This window comes from Chinchilla lanigera, unplaced genomic scaffold (genome assembly GCF_000276665.1).
Source record: "Chinchilla lanigera isolate Chin_1 unplaced genomic scaffold, ChiLan1.0 scaffold00021, whole genome shotgun sequence".
NCBI lineage: Eukaryota > Metazoa > Chordata > Mammalia > Rodentia > Chinchillidae > Chinchilla > Chinchilla lanigera.
Genome location: NW_004955422.1, coordinates 25,386,365 through 25,406,227, shown reverse-complemented (window position 1 = coordinate 25,406,227; position 19,863 = coordinate 25,386,365). Strand labels below are relative to the sequence as shown.

Genomic DNA, 19,863 nt, shown 5'->3' with positions numbered 1-19,863 from the left:
CCCACGTCCAGGTAGGCACAAGGGGGTGGGGGATCAGGTGGCACTAGGGCCCGGGGCGCGCGACATCTAGGCCCAGCCTCCGGCTCCAGGGAGGAACGGGGGCGAGGCCGGGAACTGAGTTTGCAGGCTGTTGGCACCTTGGCCAGTGTGGAGAGGTCCTTGCTGTTACCCCCAGCTCAGCAGCTGCCCCCAGGCCAGGAGAGAGAGGTGGGCTGGTGCCCGCTGGAAGACAGCGGTTTCTGGGTGCTGGGCTCCCGCTGCGGCTGGCCCACTCAGTTCTGGAGGCCACTGCTACTTCCTCTGGAGCCCTGGGGCCCCTGATCCCTCCTTCCCCGGTGGGATGCTGCAGGAGCCATGGTAGCTGGAGGCTGGGTGCTGCGGAGCTGGCGCCCTCGCCCTCGCCCTCACCGTGTGGTTACAGACCCTTCCCAGCTGTTCACTGCTTCCCATACCAGCTTCTTTCCAGGTCTCCCAGAGCTCGGGGCACGGACCTTCGCCCTAGGGTCTCTGTGGCTTGGCCTGGTATCATCCTGGCCAGTGGCTGACCCCACTAATTAGAAGGAAAAGATTTGTGTGTCCCGATTGTATCTGGTGCCTTCACCCCTTGGGGACAGCCAGGGTCCCCAAGAGGCTGGGGTCTCGGGGACTGGGTGGCTATGGGCACCAGGATATTTATTACGTACTGAGGCCACTGATGAGCAGAGGTAGATGAACCAGTGTTCAGGGGGGACTTTAAAGGGCTGGACAAGGACTAGACAGGAGTTCTGGGGATGCTGGCCTCTGACTCTGCTCCCAGCCAAGATTCTTGCTTTTTCTCTCAGAGCTCTGAGATGCATTGGTGGGGGAGAAAGCGCTACCACGTGTTCCCACTGTCACTTTGGATCCGCATGTCACCTCCTCTGCACCCCAAGGTGGGAGTGCAGAGGCTGGAATTTGGGCTTCCCTAGGGCTGTGTGGGGTCCAGCTGCTGCATCTGTCCCTTTTTACCCTAGCGTTAGGAGTCTTCCAGAATCTGCGCAGTTGGGCCACAGAGCTGGGGACTGGGATGGTGCCTTCAGAAGCTCCTGTCCCAGGCAAGGGTATGGAGCATGGAGGCGCTGTGTGCCTGCTGCCCACCCATGCCTCCAGATGGATCCGACAGCAGAGGCAGCCTGTGCCAACCTCCTCTCCGAGCCACTGTGGCCCAGGCGGGCTCTGCCAGCCTCATGCAGGGATGAGCTGGCTTCTGCTGGCCAGCCTGAGGTCATGCCTGCCCAGCAACCTAGGCACAGCGTTTGTGAGGTGAGAGCACAGGCTCTGGGGACTCCGGGAGGGGCCCCTCCAGGCAGTCCTGGAGGAGACTGGTATGGGGGCAGGGCATTGTCGCTCCTGTCCTTCTTGGGCCAGGTGACAGTTCCCTAGGCTGAGTTTTGTGAGCTTCTTGAAGGGTTCCTTCTGGAGAACCCCACATGAGAACAGTGCAGGGTCCTTTAGTTCTAACTCGGACTAAATATGAAAAGGTAGATAGATGGAGCCCTAAAGAGGAAGAATGACTGCTAGAGTCCAAGGTCACTGAGTGTGAGAGCCAGCACTAATGTGCTGGGTTTTCCGCCCTTAGTCTGGGCTTTTCACAGCCCAAATGCCTGCCCCTCTGCCGCTGTGTATCTGTACACAGGACTCTGTCAGGAGTTGATCTTTAGAGCTTGGAGTCTGAGGCTCCCCCTGGGAGGGGCCTGATGTTGCCCTTCCCCAGTGAGGTGATCGAGAAGACAGCGATGCCTTGCAGCTAATGGGACGGAGCTGAGAGAAGGAGCAGCCGGTGGCCCTGGACCCTCTTGGTGTGTACAGAGCTGAGAGGATGCCGCTGCCTAGACATGTTGTGGGCCTGAGCCCCAAGGGAGCGGCAGGGAGGGTCTCTTGACAGGCTGAGATGGGAGGCGTTTCTGAGAGTTCCAGCCTGGCATCTTTGGGCTTATTTGCCCCATTTAGTAAAAAGGAATGGTAACGTTTACCTCGAGTGATACCAGTGATTACTCAGAGTGAGCAATAGAGCACTTACTGTGTACCGTGCCCTGTGTTGTGTGCTTTGCATCCTCTTACAAGAGTCCTATCCGGTGGGTTATTCACTTTTCATAGAGGAGAAACTAAGGCGCAAGGAAGTTATGAGGCTACACAGCTGGAATGTGTATAGCTGTGTGAGTCCAGACCCCTTACGTCTACCAGGACTTGACACCTGGGGCAGTGGTCTGGGAGTACCAGCTTGGTGTTTAGCAGAGCTGGCTAATTTGGTAGCCTGGAGCTGGTCCGGGTAGAGAGGTCTATGGGTTAGGTCTGGTGAGGCAGGGGTGGCTCTGTGGCTTGAATACTGCTGAGGTCCTGAGGGGTGGGGACAAAGAGGTACTGGCCGGGGGGCCCTCAGTGAGGGGATTGCCCTTGGCCTTCTGCTTCCTGGCCAGGATCCCCTAAAATTGAGGAAGTTTCAGACTGCCTATTCCCATTGGCTACTGGGGGAGATTGACTGGCTTTGTCACTTGCTGCCTGCCACATTTGGTAGGGCTCCAGTGACCAGAAATCACATGGAGAGGAACGTTGGGGCTGTGAAGTAGGGACTGGAGGAGAAGCCCTGTTAGCAGGACCTGCACTTGGGTGGGCAGTGAGGGTGGGAGCAGGCTGGCACCACTTCCTTCATGGGTGGGAGGCTGTGGATAAGAATAGCAACAGCTCATGTTTATTGAGCATGTACTACACACCAGGCACTGTTTTAAGGGCTTGTAGGTACAGTTAGTAGAAAACTCTGTGAGGGAACTATTCTTTCCATTTTACAAATTGAAAGGGCAGTGGTTTAGTGAGGGAAAGGCAGTTGTTCAAGGTTACACAGCTGGGTCATGGGGAAACAGTGTGGTTCAGAGCCATGTTTCTGATGGCCATGCCAGCTAGCCACTTTCTCAGAGGCCATTCTTGGTTTTATTATGCTTAAACAGCTATCCTGTCAGATATATCCTGCCCCAAAGGCCTCACAGTCTAGTTGGAGAGACATGGACATGATTTTATGAAAGTAAAAAATATACCGCCATCTTTGCTCAGCATGGCTTTCTGTTTTGGTGCCCAGGGAAGGTTCATAAGATGGGGGCCTATGGGCCCAGGTCAGAGGGAGAAGGAAAATGGGTGCCCTTGAAGAAGGGTGGGTGTGTGGTGTGTATAGCACGGATAGCTGTAGGGGGTGCGGGGACTGGGAGGTGACTCGGAAAGTCAACCCGTGTTTGAGTCTTGCATGAAACCAGATTTGGCCAGAGCCAGGCTCTAGTTGCAGTCCTGCTGAGTACTAGCCATGTGGCTTTGGGCACAGCACTTAGTTACTGTAAGCCTCAGTTTCTTCACCCGTAAAATGTGCATAAACACCCTGTGTCCTAGAGGCCACGTTGTGGTTGTTGTGTAAAGCACCTAGCACAGTGCTGGCACATGGTGGGAAGTTGGTGAGCGTTGCTCCTCTTCCCTCTGTCTCTTTTAAAAGTCAGGCTGAGGTGTCTGGGCTTCACATGAACCCAGAGCTCCAAGGACCTTTGCAAGATTTTGTTTTGTTTTGTTTTTTTGAGACAGGGTCTTGGTATGCAGTTCAAGCTGACCTGGAACTCACTATATAGCCCAGGCTGGCCTTGAACTCATGACAATCCTCCTGCCTCAGCCTCCCTGAAGTGCTGGGATTATAGGCATGCACCACCATGCCAGCCCTTTGCAAGATTTTGATCTACAGGGGAAGATTGAAACTCCATTAAGATGTCCCTTGAGTGATGGGTGGCTTGCCAGGTTGAGGGAAGGGCAGCGTGGCCTGGGGAAGGCCGTGGAGGTGGGGAATTCAGTTGAGGCTGGTACATGTGAAAAAGACTGGCCTCCCTTCAGTCATTTGGAAGGTTGGGCAGCATCTTCTTTGAGCATCTGGTTCTTTTTTTCCTTTGAATTATTTTCTTTGGATAAATCTCCATCAGAGAGCTTCTGTATAATAGCAGCAAATTGGGACTAAATGTCCAACAATAGGAAGATGATTGGAACATTTTGGAACATCCACTGGATAAAATAACATGCAGTGGTGAACAGCCGCAGAAATCCCTATCGCAGATAGGGAGCTGGGTACTGGCAGAGTTCCTTTGCGTTCTTTATTCATTTCACACTTTTGACTGCCTGCTGACAGAGGTGGGGCTGGGCGAGATTCTTTCGCTCTGTAAATAAGTTGAGACTGCCTCTAACTTCCTCGAGAGCAAGGTTTATGTTCTATATTCATTGTTCTACTGTCAGCGTGTTTCTCATTGATCAGCAAATGCTTCCTCAGTGGAAGAAGGATTGAGTGAGCTAAGCAGAGTGGAAATGACTCGTTCAAGGTCATACAAGTTGTAAGACTCAGCGCCTGCCCCATTCTCGCTGTCCCTACTTGTCACATTCCTCTTCTCACCCACTACTCAATTACAGTGGGGTTCTGTCCCCATAAACTCATCATTATTTGAAAATATCTGAAGTCAAAAATGCATTAAATATGCCTACCCTACTGAGTATTCTGGCTTAGCAACACAGCATACTGTAATGTGTGGCTGACCTATGGCTGCAGCTCGCTATTGCTAACCAGCATCCCAAGAAAGTATCTTATGGCATACTGGTAGTCCAGGAAAACATCAAACATCAAAATCCTGTGGCATACTGGTAGTCCAGGAAAACATCAAAATTCAAATTCATCAGATGTGGTGGTGCATGCTTATAATCCCAGCACTTGGGAGGCTGAGGCAGGAGGATTGCCATAAGTTTGAGGCCAGCCTGGGTGACATAGTGAGTTCAAGGGCAGCCTGAACTGCATAGCCAGACTCTGTCTCAAAAAAAAACTTTTTTAAAGTATGGTTTCTGCAAACGCATACCACTTCTGTATCATTATTATCATTTTAAAGTAAAAAAAATTGTAAGTTGACCATCCTAGGTCAGGGACCATGTCTATCAGTGCTGAGAACAGGGTGCAGAAGTCTCCAGTGAGAGGCTGGGCCTCACCCAGACCAGGGCCTGAGTCTTGTTTCGGTCTTTACCAGCCACAAGGCCTTGGCAAATGAATTCATCTTAGCAAGCCTCAATTTCCCAGTCTGCTGTATGGTTATATGGCGAGTACATGTACTTGCTTTTGGAATCATCATAAAGACTACATGAGTTAAAGCATCTAAAACTCTTGTTTGGTACCTAGCGCATAGTAAGCACCCATGATCCTTAGCTGTGATGCTAATAATATAGTGTCAAAGTATTTCAGATACAATTAATATTAAATGGGGAAACCCCATAAAATTATGAGCATTCAGGTTACAGTGGTATAAAATAATCATAGATAGACTGGAAGAAATGGGCACAAATGGAGTTATAGCAAGTGCCATGGGAAGTAAATAAAATTAAGCCAACCATGCCTGGCAAGCACAAAGTCCTTGAAAATTGAACTAAGTAGATTTTTAATATTACACTTTTTTCTTTAGTTTTAATTACAAAATTAATTTGTGAAAAATCCTAATAATTCAGAAGTGTATTCTCTACCTTAGTTCCCTCACCAAAACCCTACTCTCCAGATGAAGCCAATGGCAGTGTGCATTCTTCTAGAATGTTTTTCTATACTTACATAGCATGCCAGCCAGAGTAGAATCACGAATTGCAATACTGTTTTACAGCTTGCATTTTCTTTTAATTATATATTGACATCTTTTCACATTAGGACATAAAATCTGCCTCAGAAATTTTTGTGGCTGGGGTTGTAGCTCAGTTGTAGAGTTTCTGCCTAGCATGTGGAAGTGTTTCGGTTTGATCCAAGCATTGTAAAGAAAAGAAAAATCACAATAGGTGTGTACTGCTTTTGTAATTAATTTTTAATGGGTAAACCCTAGCTAACTGGGCCAGTGTCCTGCTGATAGACATTTAACATTGCTTCCAGTTTTGCTCTATTCTTAATTCCACTGACAACGAACTCTTAATAGCATGTAAACAGTTAATGAAAATCAAGTGAGAGAAAGTCAGAAACTGTGAGACCACAAGAATTGCCCTTGAAGGTTTGCTGCTGCTTCCTCTTTGGAAGAGGCTCTGTCCCTGTCACTCTGAAAAGGTGAGGATGTCCCAGGGAAACTTCTTTCACTTACCCAGTATGGATGAGCTCACCTATGGAATTTTCAAATTCTCTTAGGACACTGTGAGCTAGCACTTGAGTCTTGCTGTTGTCTATTCCCTGTGTGTCCTTGGACCAGTCCTGTGTATCCCCTTAACCCCAGTTTGTCCATCTGTATGGTAGTGGTGCCTTACTGATCAGTGCTATCTCTGCCACCCACTGAGCGCCTACTCTGTGTCTGATACTGTGCCACCGCACAATATTTTTTGAGTGCATTAGCTTGTTTTGTTCTAACGGTCTCTTTGAGGTATAGGAGGTATTATTCTCATTTTACCTGCTCACACTGCCTCTCAGAGAGGTTAAGTAGTCTGCCCAAGGTCACCAAGCCTGCAAAGTCAGGATTCCAGCTCTGACTTCAGAGCCCATTTTCATAACCGCTGTTCTTTACACCCTCTTAACACCAGCTGATTGGCGAGGTCCACGCAAAATGATGATTATAAAGGATCCTTACATTGTAAAGTGCCCTGCATGTGGGAGGGACTGATACCGCTGTTATGGTTTCTACATCCCGAGCAACGGTAGCGTTGGTTACAGTGCTAATACCAAGTTGGAGGTTGTGGGCTGTGGCAGGATTGAGGGGGAAGAGCACCGAGCTGTGAGCCAGTAGACCTGGGTCCCCGTCCTGGCTGGATTCGAGCTGCCTGGCAGGGTGACCTTGACCAGCTCGGAATCAGCCCCCTGTGCTGCGTGGCCCCTGCACAGCTCAAGTGGGATAAAGCCTGAAAGGCAGTCAGCGCATCGTCTGGCTCTCAGGGTGCCCTGCCAAAGGGAGCCTGGGCTGCCTCCTGCACCGTCATCAGCATGGTCCAAGCGGGAGGCCGTTCTCCTTTTTGATGTTGTTACTCTGCAGATTTGGGCTGTCATGTGGTCCCCAGCCCACAGCTACACATCAGTCTGGGCCTCCGAGGTAGCATGTGAAACTTTGGGACAAGAAGCCAGCGCTGATGGGTGGCAGCCTGCTCGCGTTGCTAGGTTTTATCTAATGCGGTGCCCGTGGGTACCGCAGACCTCTGACAAATTGCCATCTCCCTGGAGCCACCTCTGGACCTGAGCACCTACCAGTAAGTTGACTGCAGCCTCAGTGCCTTTTTAGATCCTGCGGGCCCGGCTGGATGGGTGCAGGCCGCACCCTCCTGTCATTCCATTGGTGTCTCCAGAGTGTCTCTGGAGGAAGGGGATGTCCTCTGGGACAATCCCTGTGGGAAGTAACATTGCCTCCGGCCCCTGAGAGGAAGAATAAGCCTTAATAGGTGTAGGTGCGCTCGTGTTTTCTCTTGCAGTTCTTTTTTCTTTTCTGATTCCTAAAGTAATACATGGTCATAGTACAGAAATTGGAAAATACAGAGAAAAAGAAAAAAAAAATCTTACATTTTATGTGATTATTAACATGTTAATGTTTGGGTTTAAGACTGGAGATGAGACGAAAGTCTCTAGTGTACTAATTCTGTGGTTTGGGTCATGTAGCAAATGCTTTATAGATACAGTCTAATTCCATTTTCATAAGAAACCTGTCAGGAATGTGAAGTTATCTCAGTGATTTTACAGATGGAGAAACTGAGGCACAGGCTAAAGGACTGGTAGAAGGTCTTCCTGTGTTTCCTTTGTCATCTGAAGCCACTTAGGCCCCACAGCCTCCTCGGGGCTCCCCTGCCCCTTGCTTCGTACCCGGACTTAGTACCAGGTGGTGTATCAGTCAGGTGCTGGCAGGAAACAGATTTCTACTCCGAGGCTTCAGCTGGGGAGATGTTAATGCAGGTGTGAGCGGGGTTAAGGGAACTCGCAGAGGTACCGAGACAGCCACAAATAGCAGTGACAGAAGCTGTTGTCACCGCTGGGCCTGAACGAGAGGAGGGAGCAGTCATCATTACCTGAGCTCCACGATTGCTGTGGCAGGGCAAGGAGTGGCCATGGAGGGGCTCAGCCGCTGCGAGACTGCAGTGAGGGAAGTCGGGGAAGCCGTCCTCAACACACCTCTCCTTCCGCCCTGGCCCTCCTGCCAGAAGCAGTGGGCAAGGGGCTCGGGGACAGCTCAGAAGACTGCAGCAGGTTGTAGATGGCGGTGCAAGTGCAGGAGGCCTCATTGCAGGGGACTGGGAGAGACCTGCCCCTGACCTCCCGAAAAATAGCGAAGAGTTGTCTTGGTGACTGTGATTACTAGAAACATCAAAACAAGAGTTTTGTTTTGTTTTGATTTTTTCCTGCCTGGCATTTTTCTAGTGTTTCGGTGCTTCCTCTACTCTGTCCACTCCTTTTTTTCCTCCCTCTGTCCTTCTTCTTTCTCTCTCTCTCTTTCCTTCCTACTGCTACTTCTGTTCTCACCTGCATTAGAATCCCCAGTGATACCTGGGCAAAAGTCTTCAGTGTTGTCGGTGCCCAAGGTTTAGAAGAGACAGCCTGGCTGTGTAGGGAGTAAGTGGTTTGTGCGCCCTCGTGTTCCCCTGCTAAATGTATGTATGCAAAGACCTGCCTCTCAGAGAGCATTCTCTCATCTGTACCTGGGGGGACTTCAACTTTTGGATCTCAAAGTCTTTACTCTCTGCAGTATTCTTTATTACCACGGCATTATTCTGATGTGGAGGACAAAGACTGTCATGCTTGTTTGGCGGATAAGAAAACTGGTACTCAGAAAGAGGAAGTGATTTGCCCAGGGCCCATCAGGTAGGAAGCGGGGGCATGGAAGCAGGAAGCAATGGTCCTGATTCTGAGTGCAGCTCTTCCTAGTGGATTTTCTTTCAACCTCAGCTAATCTTCCCCAGGCCGGTGTCAACCCCGTGAAGAAATTAGTACCAGCTGAGCCCCTTGAAGTTGCTGAAATGCCATAAAGTGGGAAGGACTTCAGAATCAGAGGAATCTGGCACAGCCTTGTGACCTTGTGCAAATCAGTTTGCCTCCTTGAGCTTGTGTGCGCTCATCAGTTAAATAAGGAGGATAATATCAGGAATTTGGATGGAAAAATCAGCTGCTGAAGGTCTGATAAATGGTTAGGAGAGGCTGGCTGGCTGGTAGCCACAAAGGCTGCCAGGGAAACTCTGACGTTTTCATTTACTAGCTGTGTGATCTTGAGCAGATTACTTAACTTCTCTGCTTCCATTTCTTCTTCTATAACATGGAGATAAGAATACCTATGATAGGTAATTGTGAAGATTAAATGAGCTCATTGATATAAAGTACTTAGATCAATGCCTGGCAATAACAAACTCTATAAATATTAATATTGTGGACTTTCGTTGTTTTGCTTTGAGATTAGGTTTTGCTATTGCCCAGACTGGTCTCAAACTCCTGAGTGGAAGTGATCCTCTTCACTCAGCCTCCTGAGGAGCTAGTACTGCAGGCACAAGCCACCAAGCCAGCTAAATGTTGACTTTTTTCTTTTTTAATGAAGAACTGTGTTAAGCCGTAGAGATCTTAACAATTGAAACAGAGATGATTCTGGAGTTTATATTTTAGAGGAAGAAGAGAAACAAATATGTAAACCAATCAATAGATATGTTTGGCTTGTGCTGATTACTGTAAAAGCAAACAGCATACTTGCTGGATGGATACAAAGTTTCTGTTTAGGATGATGAAAATTTTTGGAAACAGTGGCTATTGTTGTACAATATTGTGAATGTAATTAATGCCCCTGAATAGTTACACTTATAAATGGTTAAAATTGCCTCCTGTTCAGTGGCCCATCCCTGTAATCCTAGCTACTGGAGTTGCTAAAGTAAGAGAATCCCAAATTGGATGCTTGTCTGCATGAAAATGAAATAAAAAGGGCTGAAGATGTAGCTCCATAGTGGAGTGCTTGCCTAGTATATGTGAGGCCCCGGGTTCAATCCTGACTACCAGGGAAACAAAGATGGCAAAAGAAAGACAAAATCAAAGAAACAGCTGCGCTTGCTGTGACCAAAAACAACGCCAGGGTGGTCAAGGAGCGTTAGAGTTGGGACCTGAAGGTGAGAACTGTCATAGCAAGAGAAGCTGCTGTCCACGCAAAGGGGATGTGAAGGGTAAATGAAGAGGCGAGGCTGGCATTGCAGAAAGACAGACAGAAAGCCAGTGTGACAGGCTCACTGCGGGGGTAGGGTGGGGAGGCAGGAGGGGGCTGGCAGTGGGAGGAGTTTTGAAAAGATCTTTGTGGGTGCTCTGTGGAAGATAAACCCCAGAAATGGCCAGGGGAAGCTGTGGCACAGGCTGGAGCAGCCATCCTAGTTTGAGTTGATGGTGGTTTAGACCTGGGCGGTAGCTGGAGAGATGGAAAAAAAGAACAAATCTGAAGCGCTGGGTTCAGAGATGCTGACTCATGCTACCCCTCATTAGAAGGTAACCAGATTACCAGCTGATTCATTTTTAAGGAGTGCTACAGTGGTTAGGCCCAGCGACTATTCTCCGCTAGTCTGGGACATCCTCTCCGTGAAGGCCACCAAGATGGAAACACACAGCGTGGGAAGGGTGCCCCTGGAAGGGAAGCCAGGGAAGCCAGATGGAGGATGCAATGTTGCAGAGCCTCAGATGCAGGCCGCCCGCTGGGCCAGCCCCAGCCCAGGCCAGCGAACATTCGGGACTGTGCTGGGCCCCTGTTCCCAGACAGGGTGCTGTCAGCATTACTTTTCTGGCTGTCTGTTCTCTTTTCTAATCCTGTGCATTTGGCCTCTCATATGTCGGTGTCATCAGTCTGGCCCTGCCGCTTCTGTCTTCTGGAGCATCTCTTTCTGCACCCACTGGGGCAGGCATTTGCATGCTCTTGTTTTCAGGGCAGTCCTCACTGCGGCTTCTTCCCGTTAGTGCTTATAACAATAGACGTACCTCTTGGGGTTCTTTCATGGAGTGTACACCATGCTCAGTGCTCTTTGGGGTTATTTTCCTGAATGTCCATCACCACCCTGAGAGGGAAGGAGGAATATCTTGGCTTCATAGACAAGTAACTGAGGCTCAGAGAAATGAAATCACTCGCCCAAGGTCACAGAGCAAGGAAGCGTCGGAGCTGGGCTTTGGGTCTCCATGGGCCTGACTCCAAAGCCTAAGCCTGTGCTCTTAGTGACCGGTGCAGGGCTCCCTGCCCTGCTGTGTGGTTGACCCTGGCCTGGGTCTAGCCGTAGCACTGCTCAGTGGTGGATGTCTGTCCTTCTCCAGTGGTCAGGGGTACTTACGACTTTTGCAAAGCTGCTTATACCTCCCAGCCCTTCACTTCTCCCCAGGTCCGTCCTGTCTCTCCTGGCAAGCTGTCTGTAGCTCCCCTTTACAGCTGTTTTGAGGAATCAGAATGTCAAGGGCTCCTCTTTATTCCCAGCATGGCCTGCTTGATCCCATCTCTGGATTACCCACATGGTGACTCAGCTCAAGGGCCCTCTGTGCCATCTCCTGTCTAGAAGTTCCTAACCCCATCTGCACCCCCTACCCTAGAAGACTCCTTTGGGAACTATAGATGACATTCAAGATCACCAAGTGGCGGAGTCTGCTCAGAGGCTGAAGTGTACACTGGCCAATCTGAATCACCCCAGCCATGCCTTGGGACAGCATCATCTTGTAGCAGCAGCCCCCACAGGAACCAGCATGTGGCTCTCATGAGGCTCCCCTGCGGTCCCCAGCCCAGGTACCCAGCAGGCTCAGTCCATCTCTCTGACCTGGGCCTGGGCAGATGTGCCTGCATGGCTGGCTCTGCCAACCAAGGCTGCGTTCTTGGCTCCTTTTCTGTGGCCTAGTGAGGGAACCATCCTCTTATCCTTGGACTTATCAAAGAAAGAGTTCATCATAGGTTTCAGAAATAACAATGGTATTTTTCTTTTAATTTACAAATTTTCTAAAAAGTTTAAACACATTTTGTTTACCTCCTTTCATCCTGTCATACCAAGCCATATGCATCAGAAAAATTTATTTTTTAACCTCTCATTTTTAAAACAACCATTTGAAGAGTTGGATGTGGTCACACCTGTAGTTTCAGTTACTTAAGAAGCTGAAGCAGACGGATCACTTGAGCCCAGGAGTCTAAGACCAACAAAGGAAGATCTCATTTCTAAAGTAAATAAATGTTTATTAAAAAACCATTCAAGGAATCTCTAAGTATAGTAGAAAAAACAAGAACTGTAGTTAAACAGAAGGAAGAAAAAATAACAGTCTATGCTTCCGCCACCCAAAAATAACCATAGCTAATGTTTTGCTTAATTTTCAGTATAGATGCTCCTTGACTTACCCTGAGAATATATCCTGATACCCCTATCAATTTTAAGTTGAAAATATCATAAGTTAAAAAATGCATTTAATATACCTAACCTGTACAGTATCGTACCTTAGCTAACCTATCTTAAATGTGCTCAGGTCGCTTAAATCAGCCTACAGTTTGGCATAAATCATTCAACACAAAACCTATTTTATAACAGTGCTGAATCTCACATAATTTCTTTAATATTGTACTGAAATTGAAAATACAATTTCACACCACCATAAGGTTGAAAAATCGTAGGTAGTACTGTCATAAATTGGGGACCATCTGGATCTATGTATGTGTATTAATTAAAATAGCATCAATCTGTACAAACTGTTGTGGCCCATGCTTTTTTCACCCAGATGTTTTCCGTAATTTTCTGCACCCCCCTTTTCTTTTACACTCCGAGGGGAGTGCCCCCTGCACCTCCTTGGCATTTATCCTAAAGCAGAGGAACCTTGTCTGAGGAAATGACTGTCACTTGAGTCTCTTGATCTCTGAGTTTAACATGTAAAAGAAGAGTAGGTTTAATTATCTCAGAAGATAGCCAGCGCTTCTTATCCGTGGTACAGGCTACCAGCACACTCTGCTGGAGACCAAGGCAGGGAAGACAGGGATCTTTATTTAAGACTGCTTTCCTGCTGTTCCCAAGAAGACTCAGGCTTGGGGGAAAGTTCTGAGAGTCCAGGCTGAAACCAGACTGAGGCCATTGGAGGAGTAGAATGGATGTGCCGCAGCAATGTCTGGCCATAAGAATCATGTGGATTCTGCTTTGTATAGCAGGAAACATACAGACCAATCTGTAAATTCTGTTTTTTAAAGCAAAATTAAGTAAGCCTTTATTTTGAGGTTCCTTGCATATAGGTTTCATCTAATGCGATGGCCAGTATTCTCAAGTGCAGGCTTAGCAAATATCCCAAGCCCAGCAGACAGGTCTTAGTTTGAGCCTTCCTAGGTTGGGAGCTTTCCCAGAGCTACTCTTGTCACTTTGTGTGCTGGCCGAGGTGTCAAGTGAGAGCCTAAGGCCCTCAGTGTAACCCTAAGACCCAGGGTAGTGGCTTGAGGGGAAAGCTGTGGGTGGGGATGAGATGATAATGACCGGCACCTTCCTTTCCTGCTCATCTTACTTCTTGACAGCAGCTTCCGTAGCACCCCGTCCTCCCTTGTGCCATGAGCTCAGGCTCACAAAGCCTTCCACTGTGACCTGCTGTAGAGGATCTCAGGATGCCCGTGACCCTGATTCTTCAGGGCCCTGGAGCTCTCCTGTGGCTGAGTGGGCTACTCAGAGTCCCCAGTTTCTGTCTAGTGCCCTGTGTTTTGGACCAGGCAAATGCCAATGGGAATGTGAGAGAAAAACTAAAGAGTAAAAATGATATTCTGTGGGTATAGCTCAGTGGTAGGACACTTAGCTATTGTGTTCAAGCCATTGGATTTGATCCTTAGAACCCCAAGGAGTAGAGAAGAGGAAGTGCGAGGCAGGGAGCCTGGAGCATGTAGCTAGCCCAGGGTGGGTCCTGTGTCTGTCTGCCTGTCTGTCCTTCTGGCCATCAGAAGGGCCTGCCAGATCTGATCTGGATCTTTCTTATGTGCAGTCGTGCGATGGATTTACAGTAAGAGTCTGGCCTTGGGGCTGAGAATTCTTACCCTTTTCTTTGTTCCCTGGTTTTAGCTCCAAATTTTTTTTTTTTTTGAAGATGCACTAATTGGAGTCAAGAATGAGTGCTTTTACTACTAAGACAATAAAAAACAAAGCTTGTGGGTTAATATCTATCTATCTTTCTATCTCCATTTATGTATCCATCTAACCATCTTTTTAAAAATGTAATTCCAAAGTGTAGAAAGTAAAAAAATGAAGCTTCCTCTTATCCCACCCCATTTCGATGAATCTCTTTCACTTTTCCTTTAACATCTCTCTTTCTCTCTCTCTCTTTTTTTTTTTTTTTTTTTTTTGAGGCAGCGTTGTGGTGATCTTCCTGCCTCAGCCTTCCAAGGATTATAGGCATGCACCACCACATCCGGCTCCTTTAACATCTCTTTAACAGTGTGGTGTCCTTCTACATCTTTTACTAAATATGTAAAACACAAGGATAAGTTGTTGAGGTTATTGTTTTGTCATGACATTTCTTTTTGTCTCTTTCTCTGCAATTGGCCAGTTCCAACAGACTAACTGGGCAGTGGATCCTTGATTCTCTCTGGAATCTCCTGATTTAATTCTCAGAGGGAGAATGCCATGAATAGCTTGTCCCAGAGATGGTTCCCTTAAGTGCCTCACTTGGTGGATGAGTCCCAGAGAGGTGAAGTGTTTGCCACATTTGTGACAGACTGGGTACTGAGCTCTGACTTCTACCTGGACAAAGCAATGTGTTTTTCTTTTTTTTTCTTTTCATTCTTTTTTAAAAACTCTATCCCACATCAAACTGGCCATGGAACAGCAAGAGGGAAGTGGCACTTGAATGCTCCCCTCAGCTCATAAGCAGGGGGGCATCTACTCTTGGAGTCGTGGAGCTCTCCCCTCCCCCCGTGTGTTTTTCTTAAGTGCCTACCTGTTGTAGACTCCTCCTGACTGTGAAGCCAGGTGTGCGTGTGTGCATGTGTGTGTGTGTGCGTGTGTGCATGTGTGTGTGTGTGCGTGTGTGTGCATGTATGTGCCCGTATGCAGGCAGGAACTGTGGCTTGGGGCTTGTAGAGGCTTGCCCAGATTCATTGCCTGAAGGACTTGGAATCCAGAGCTCTTTTGGTTGAGTTCAGCTTATCGAGCATTTATTGAGGGGCTACTGTGTGCCAGATGCTATGACCAGAGAGACAGCGAGCCAGAGTCCTGCCTGGAGCTGGTCACTCAGTGACCCCTGTGTTCTTGGCAGAGTAGGGTTCCCTAGAGAGAACTCTGCTATCCATAGAAAATGATAAGATTTCACATCTGGGCCCAGAGACTGGGATCCCTGAGAAACTGTGGGTACAGAGTGGGAATGGGGTTTTGACCTCAGCTGCCGCTACTAACCCCTCACTTCTCGTGGCTGCCCTCTCCCCGTTCCCTCCGTCCCTCCCGCCTTCCTTCTCGCTCTCTGGCTCTTCGTCCACTTCCCTCCATCTGTTTCTCTCTGCATGTGATTCCTGCCCCCTTGCGCTGTCACACTGTCGCCATCCCTCTCCCGTCACATGCTCTCCTTCATGCCAATGCAGGCGTGCTGGTCGCCATGACAACAGAGACAGGCCCCGATTCTGAGGTGAAGAAGGCTCAGGAGGAGGCCCCCCAACAGCCTGAGGCTGCTGCTGCTGTGACCACGCCTGTGACCCCTGCAGGCCACGGCCACCCAGAGGCCAACTCCAATGAGAAGCATCCGCCCCAGCAGGACACCCGGCCTGCTGAACAGGTAGCTCCCCGAGGTCGTGGGCAGCCCTCCCCCTGCCTGGCCAGTCCTTGTGTCCCGTTCTTAGGCCCCTAGTATTTTCTCAGCGGGGAGAAAGAAGGAAACTAAGATTCATTTGTAACCTGTTACACTGCACTGTGGTCCTTTTTATGTTTAATTCTCCCAAACCTCAGAGAGTAGGTGTTGATTTCCCCATGTTGCATTTAGAGAAATTGTGGCTCAGCGGAATGGAGCAGGTTACCCAAAGTCACATTGCCATAAAGTGACAGAATGAAAGTCGAACTTAGATCTGGCTTCAAAAACTACGTTCTTTCAACTTTCTTTTCCACCTTTGAGCCTTTTTATTCTAGCTTGGCAAGCCTAGTTTGATTCTGGAGCAAAACTCATCGCTCTAAAACTACAGTGGACTCGAGGAATTTTCTAGTCCTCTAATTCACACCTCCCTTAATTCACAACAGACCCAAAGAGGGCAAGGACTAGGCCAGGGTCATCAAGGGATGTGGGGCGGAGCCCTGGCCCTTCCCCGCATCAGACCTGGCCACAGCTCCCAGCCCCATGCTAGGTTCTGTAACAGATGAGAAGGAGGAGACTAGACAGGTGTTGTCCTAGCTCATGCCCTGTTCTAGGGAGGCAGAGCATTGGCCACAGGTTTAGTTTTGTGGGGTGCAGCTGCCTGCAGGCGCTTCCCCTGCCAGCAGTAGCCTGTGGGAGAGATGCAGACCCCTCATTGCATTTAGAGACTTGAGCTCTCTTCCTGTCTACACTAACCATGGCCGCTGGACACTCCATGAGTCTCAGAAGGAAGTGACTATCATTTTGGGATCAGCTCTGTTCCAGCTGTTCCAGTTGCTTCTCATACTGGGCGTGGTGGCACACGCCTGTAATCCCAGCACTTGGGAGGCTGAGGCAGGAGGATCACCGTGAGTTTGAGGCCAGCCTGGGCTACATAGCAAGTTCAAGGCCAGCCTGAACTGTATAATGAGACCCTGCCTCATAAAAACAACAACAAGCAAAAAAAAAATACCCCGTTGCTTCTCTTTTGTATGAAAGGCCATGGTTTCAAGCTCACTGACCAAACTCTTCCCTCAATTGGGCCTGCAGAGCCTAGACATGGAGGAGAAGGACTACTGCGAGGCCGATGGCCTGTCAGAGAGGACCACGCCCAGCAAGGCCCAGAAGTCACCCCAGAAGATTGCCAAGAAGTACAAGAGTGCCATCTGCCGAGTCACTCTGCTCGATGCCTCTGAGTACGAGTGTGAGGTGGAGGTAGGAGAGCACCCAGCGCCATATGCCCCATACCCGGCTGGCTGGCCCCAGCCAGGCAGCTCCTGTGTGTGTCAGCCTGAGTCGCACCAGAGGAGTCCTGGAACGACTGCAGTGTCCGGAGAGATGACCTGGCCTGGCCCTCTTTTGTACAGATGGTGGCAAGAAGGCCCAGAACGCGATGATTATGATTGCAAACAGAATGAGACAAGGCGTAGGGCTGGCACCAGGAAAAGGTTTCTCAGGACGGCTGTACCTTGGCAAGGTCGCTACTATCTAAGGGCTGATCCACAGCCCATTAGGCCCAGAAACCAGGCGCTTCTATCTCACCCAGCAGAGACTAATGCTTAGACAACAGTCTGTTTTTGTTGTTGTTGTTTTGTATTTGTTGATAGAGAAAGGGGTCCTCCCTTCCTTGTGAATACCCCTGCCCAGGGCACCACCTCAGTCTCCAGGACAAACAGTCACCTGCAGATTCTATGCTAAGTATGTCACCCAGGCATGGGGAGGTGGCCCATTGGAAGGACGCATTCATCTGTGTAGAAGCCCCTGTGGTGCGGCCCTGGGGCCTACCAGTGACGCCACAGATGCTTCCTCTCTGGCCCTTCTGGCCCCTTGTGTAATATCTCCTGACTTGTGCGGGCTCAGACTTGCCCTCAGTGTGGGTTCTGTTTCTCCCCATCCCTGGAGCCCCTTGTCCCTTAAGGGCTCCACTCCTGTCCAGGCCCCGTGCCCAGTGCTTCCCCCACGTGTGTGGGAGAGTTCAGAGGGTGGTCTCACTGTTGAGCTCTTCAGAGCATGCCTTGGTTGTAGGGGAGGTGACTAACTTCTCAACCCTGGGAGGCTGGGCCCCGCTTCTCTGCACACTTTTGTTGTTTTACTGTGTATTTCTTCTGAGCAAACACCTTTCTTGTTCTTGCACAAGGCTCTTCTATGGCCCGTGGTCCCAAAGTGCTGCTTCAGCTGCCCCAGCGGCACGTGGAGGGTTTGGCCCAGGCCAGGTCCACTCCCTTGACTGGGCTTCAGGCTCAGAAATCCTTTGCTATGCCTGGTCCGGTCCATGGGGACCCAGCCATACCCTGCAGGGTTCTCACCCACTCTCTCTGAGCCCCTACTTCTCTGGGTGGTGACTGCCGCTACCTGGGATCCCTTCGCTCATGTTTGTCTTCTCTCCTGTGAGTTGTGGGTACCCAGCCTGGTCGTGGGCTCTGTCATGCTGAATCCTCAGGCCGGAAAAGGGGTTCAGAGTGTCCCCGGCCTTGTTGCGTGATAGTGGAAGAGGGTCGGGTGGTGGCTGACAGGAGTACTTCTGGTAGAAGCCGATGGAGACCCTGTATACCTCTTTATTGCTTCACTTGCTGCTCAGCGAGGGATGGCTCTTTTGCCCTTGTTTCTCACTTAGACTTCAGTTGAGGGGAAAGGCCATGAAAAGGAGACTCACTCTGTGACCCTGAACCCCAGGCCCTCCCCCTTTTCCTGCTTATGCCTCTCATTTTTCAAAAAGCTCTCCTCTTCCTCTCCCACCCGAAGCTTAGGACTTTGGTTTTCTGGTCTTCCCCTTGACTGCTGTAAAAGAAGGAGAAATCAGCTACTCCCTGTACCCCCACTTCCACTTGCCTCCAAGCCAGCAAACCAGGGGCTAGAGAGACCCTAGCAGGGCTTGGAAGGACCTGGAGGAGCTTGGCACTGTCACCCCAGGTCCCTTAGGACTCAGAAAGCAGAACCAGGTGGCAGGAGGGCTGAGGTCCCTTCTTGGTGCTAGAAGGCTCTCAGGGCCTTTCTTGTAGTTCTGATGGAGCTGCGGGCATCGCCCAGCCCATCCTAAGGTGCATTCCAGTCTCATGATAACTCTGCTCTCCCCTGTAGAAGCATGGCCGGGGTCAGGTGCTGTTTGACCTGGTCTGTGAGCACCTCAACCTCCTGGAGAAGGACTACTTTGGCCTGACCTTCTGCGATGCTGACAGCCAGAAGGTGCCTGTTGTGGGGTGCATGGGGGTGGGCCTCTTCCCTTAGGCCTCCTCAGTCATGTCTGCACCCCAGGGTTTCCATTAGGCACCTGACAGCCCTATTATTGTCAGTCCTCTGTCTCCACCCCCACCCCTAGTCTTTTCTTGGTGATTTGTAAGTAACCCCAGATGGATATCTGAGAACCCCACCATGGCTACCTGAGTTGCCTGTAGGGATGGAGGTGGCCCCACTCCAGGGCCTTTTCCCCGTCTTTGGAGGTCCTGCTTGGTTGTCCCCTTCCCACTGTGGCTCAATACCTTCTCGTCATGGCTGCCCCGGGCCAACATCAGAGCACAGGGCTGGGTCCCAAGTCCGGTGCGGAGTCTGCCCAGGCCTTGTTCCCCTTGTCTCCCAATCCCAAGGAAAAAGCTCAGCCAGGGCAGGGCATCCCCCACCAGAGGCTGTCAAGTGACCATTTCAGGGTATTTCTCTCTCCCAGCCCAGTCTGGCCCTCTCCTCCATCTTTCTTCTGAGAAATTCTGTCTTCTCTTTCAGAACTGGCTGGACCCCTCCAAGGAAATCAAGAAGCAGATCCGGAGTGAGTGGCTGGTGCTGGTTGGGATGCAGTGGAAGGGTGGGTGGGGCCCTGCTGTGCTGCTCACTCTGACTCTGGAAAGTGCATCTCGACCCCCAAGCTCCTTCCCAGGGAATCTCTATGGCAGGTCTTAGGGAAGCAGAACAGTGTTGAGCATTGTTTTATAGATGACAAGTCTGAGGCCTAGAGAAGAGCAATAGCTGTGCAGTCACACAAGATAACAGGGGAGTCACAGATGCATTCAGCTGTCAGCCCCAGGAGGGACCTGCAGAACCATCCAGGACAAGGAGACAGATGGCCTGGAAACAGCCACCCTCCTCTCCAGAGCTAGTGCAGACTTGAGGGCCCGTTCCTCATA

General features: G+C 49.8%; 1 protein-coding gene across 7 annotated transcripts in view; it reads left to right on the top strand.

The window, feature by feature from the left end:
- Nucleotides 1-19,863, top strand: part of Epb41l1 (erythrocyte membrane protein band 4.1-like 1) — a 118,242-nt gene that overhangs the window by 50,149 nt on the left and 48,230 nt on the right. For 6 of the 7 annotated variants that reach the window (XM_005384755.2, XM_005384756.2, XM_005384758.2 and 3 more), the window contains exons 3-6: nt 15,513-15,703; nt 16,802-16,966; nt 18,830-18,934; nt 19,466-19,508. In XM_005384755.2, the coding sequence (XP_005384812.1) occupies nt 15,527-15,703; nt 16,802-16,966; nt 18,830-18,934; nt 19,466-19,508 (490 nt within the window). In that variant the 5' untranslated portion in view covers nt 15,513-15,526. Of the gene's footprint in view, nt 1-6; nt 12-15,512; nt 15,704-16,801; nt 16,967-18,829; nt 18,935-19,465; nt 19,509-19,863 lie in introns of those variants that run through there. The other variant, XM_013514214.1, reaches the window with a different exon arrangement.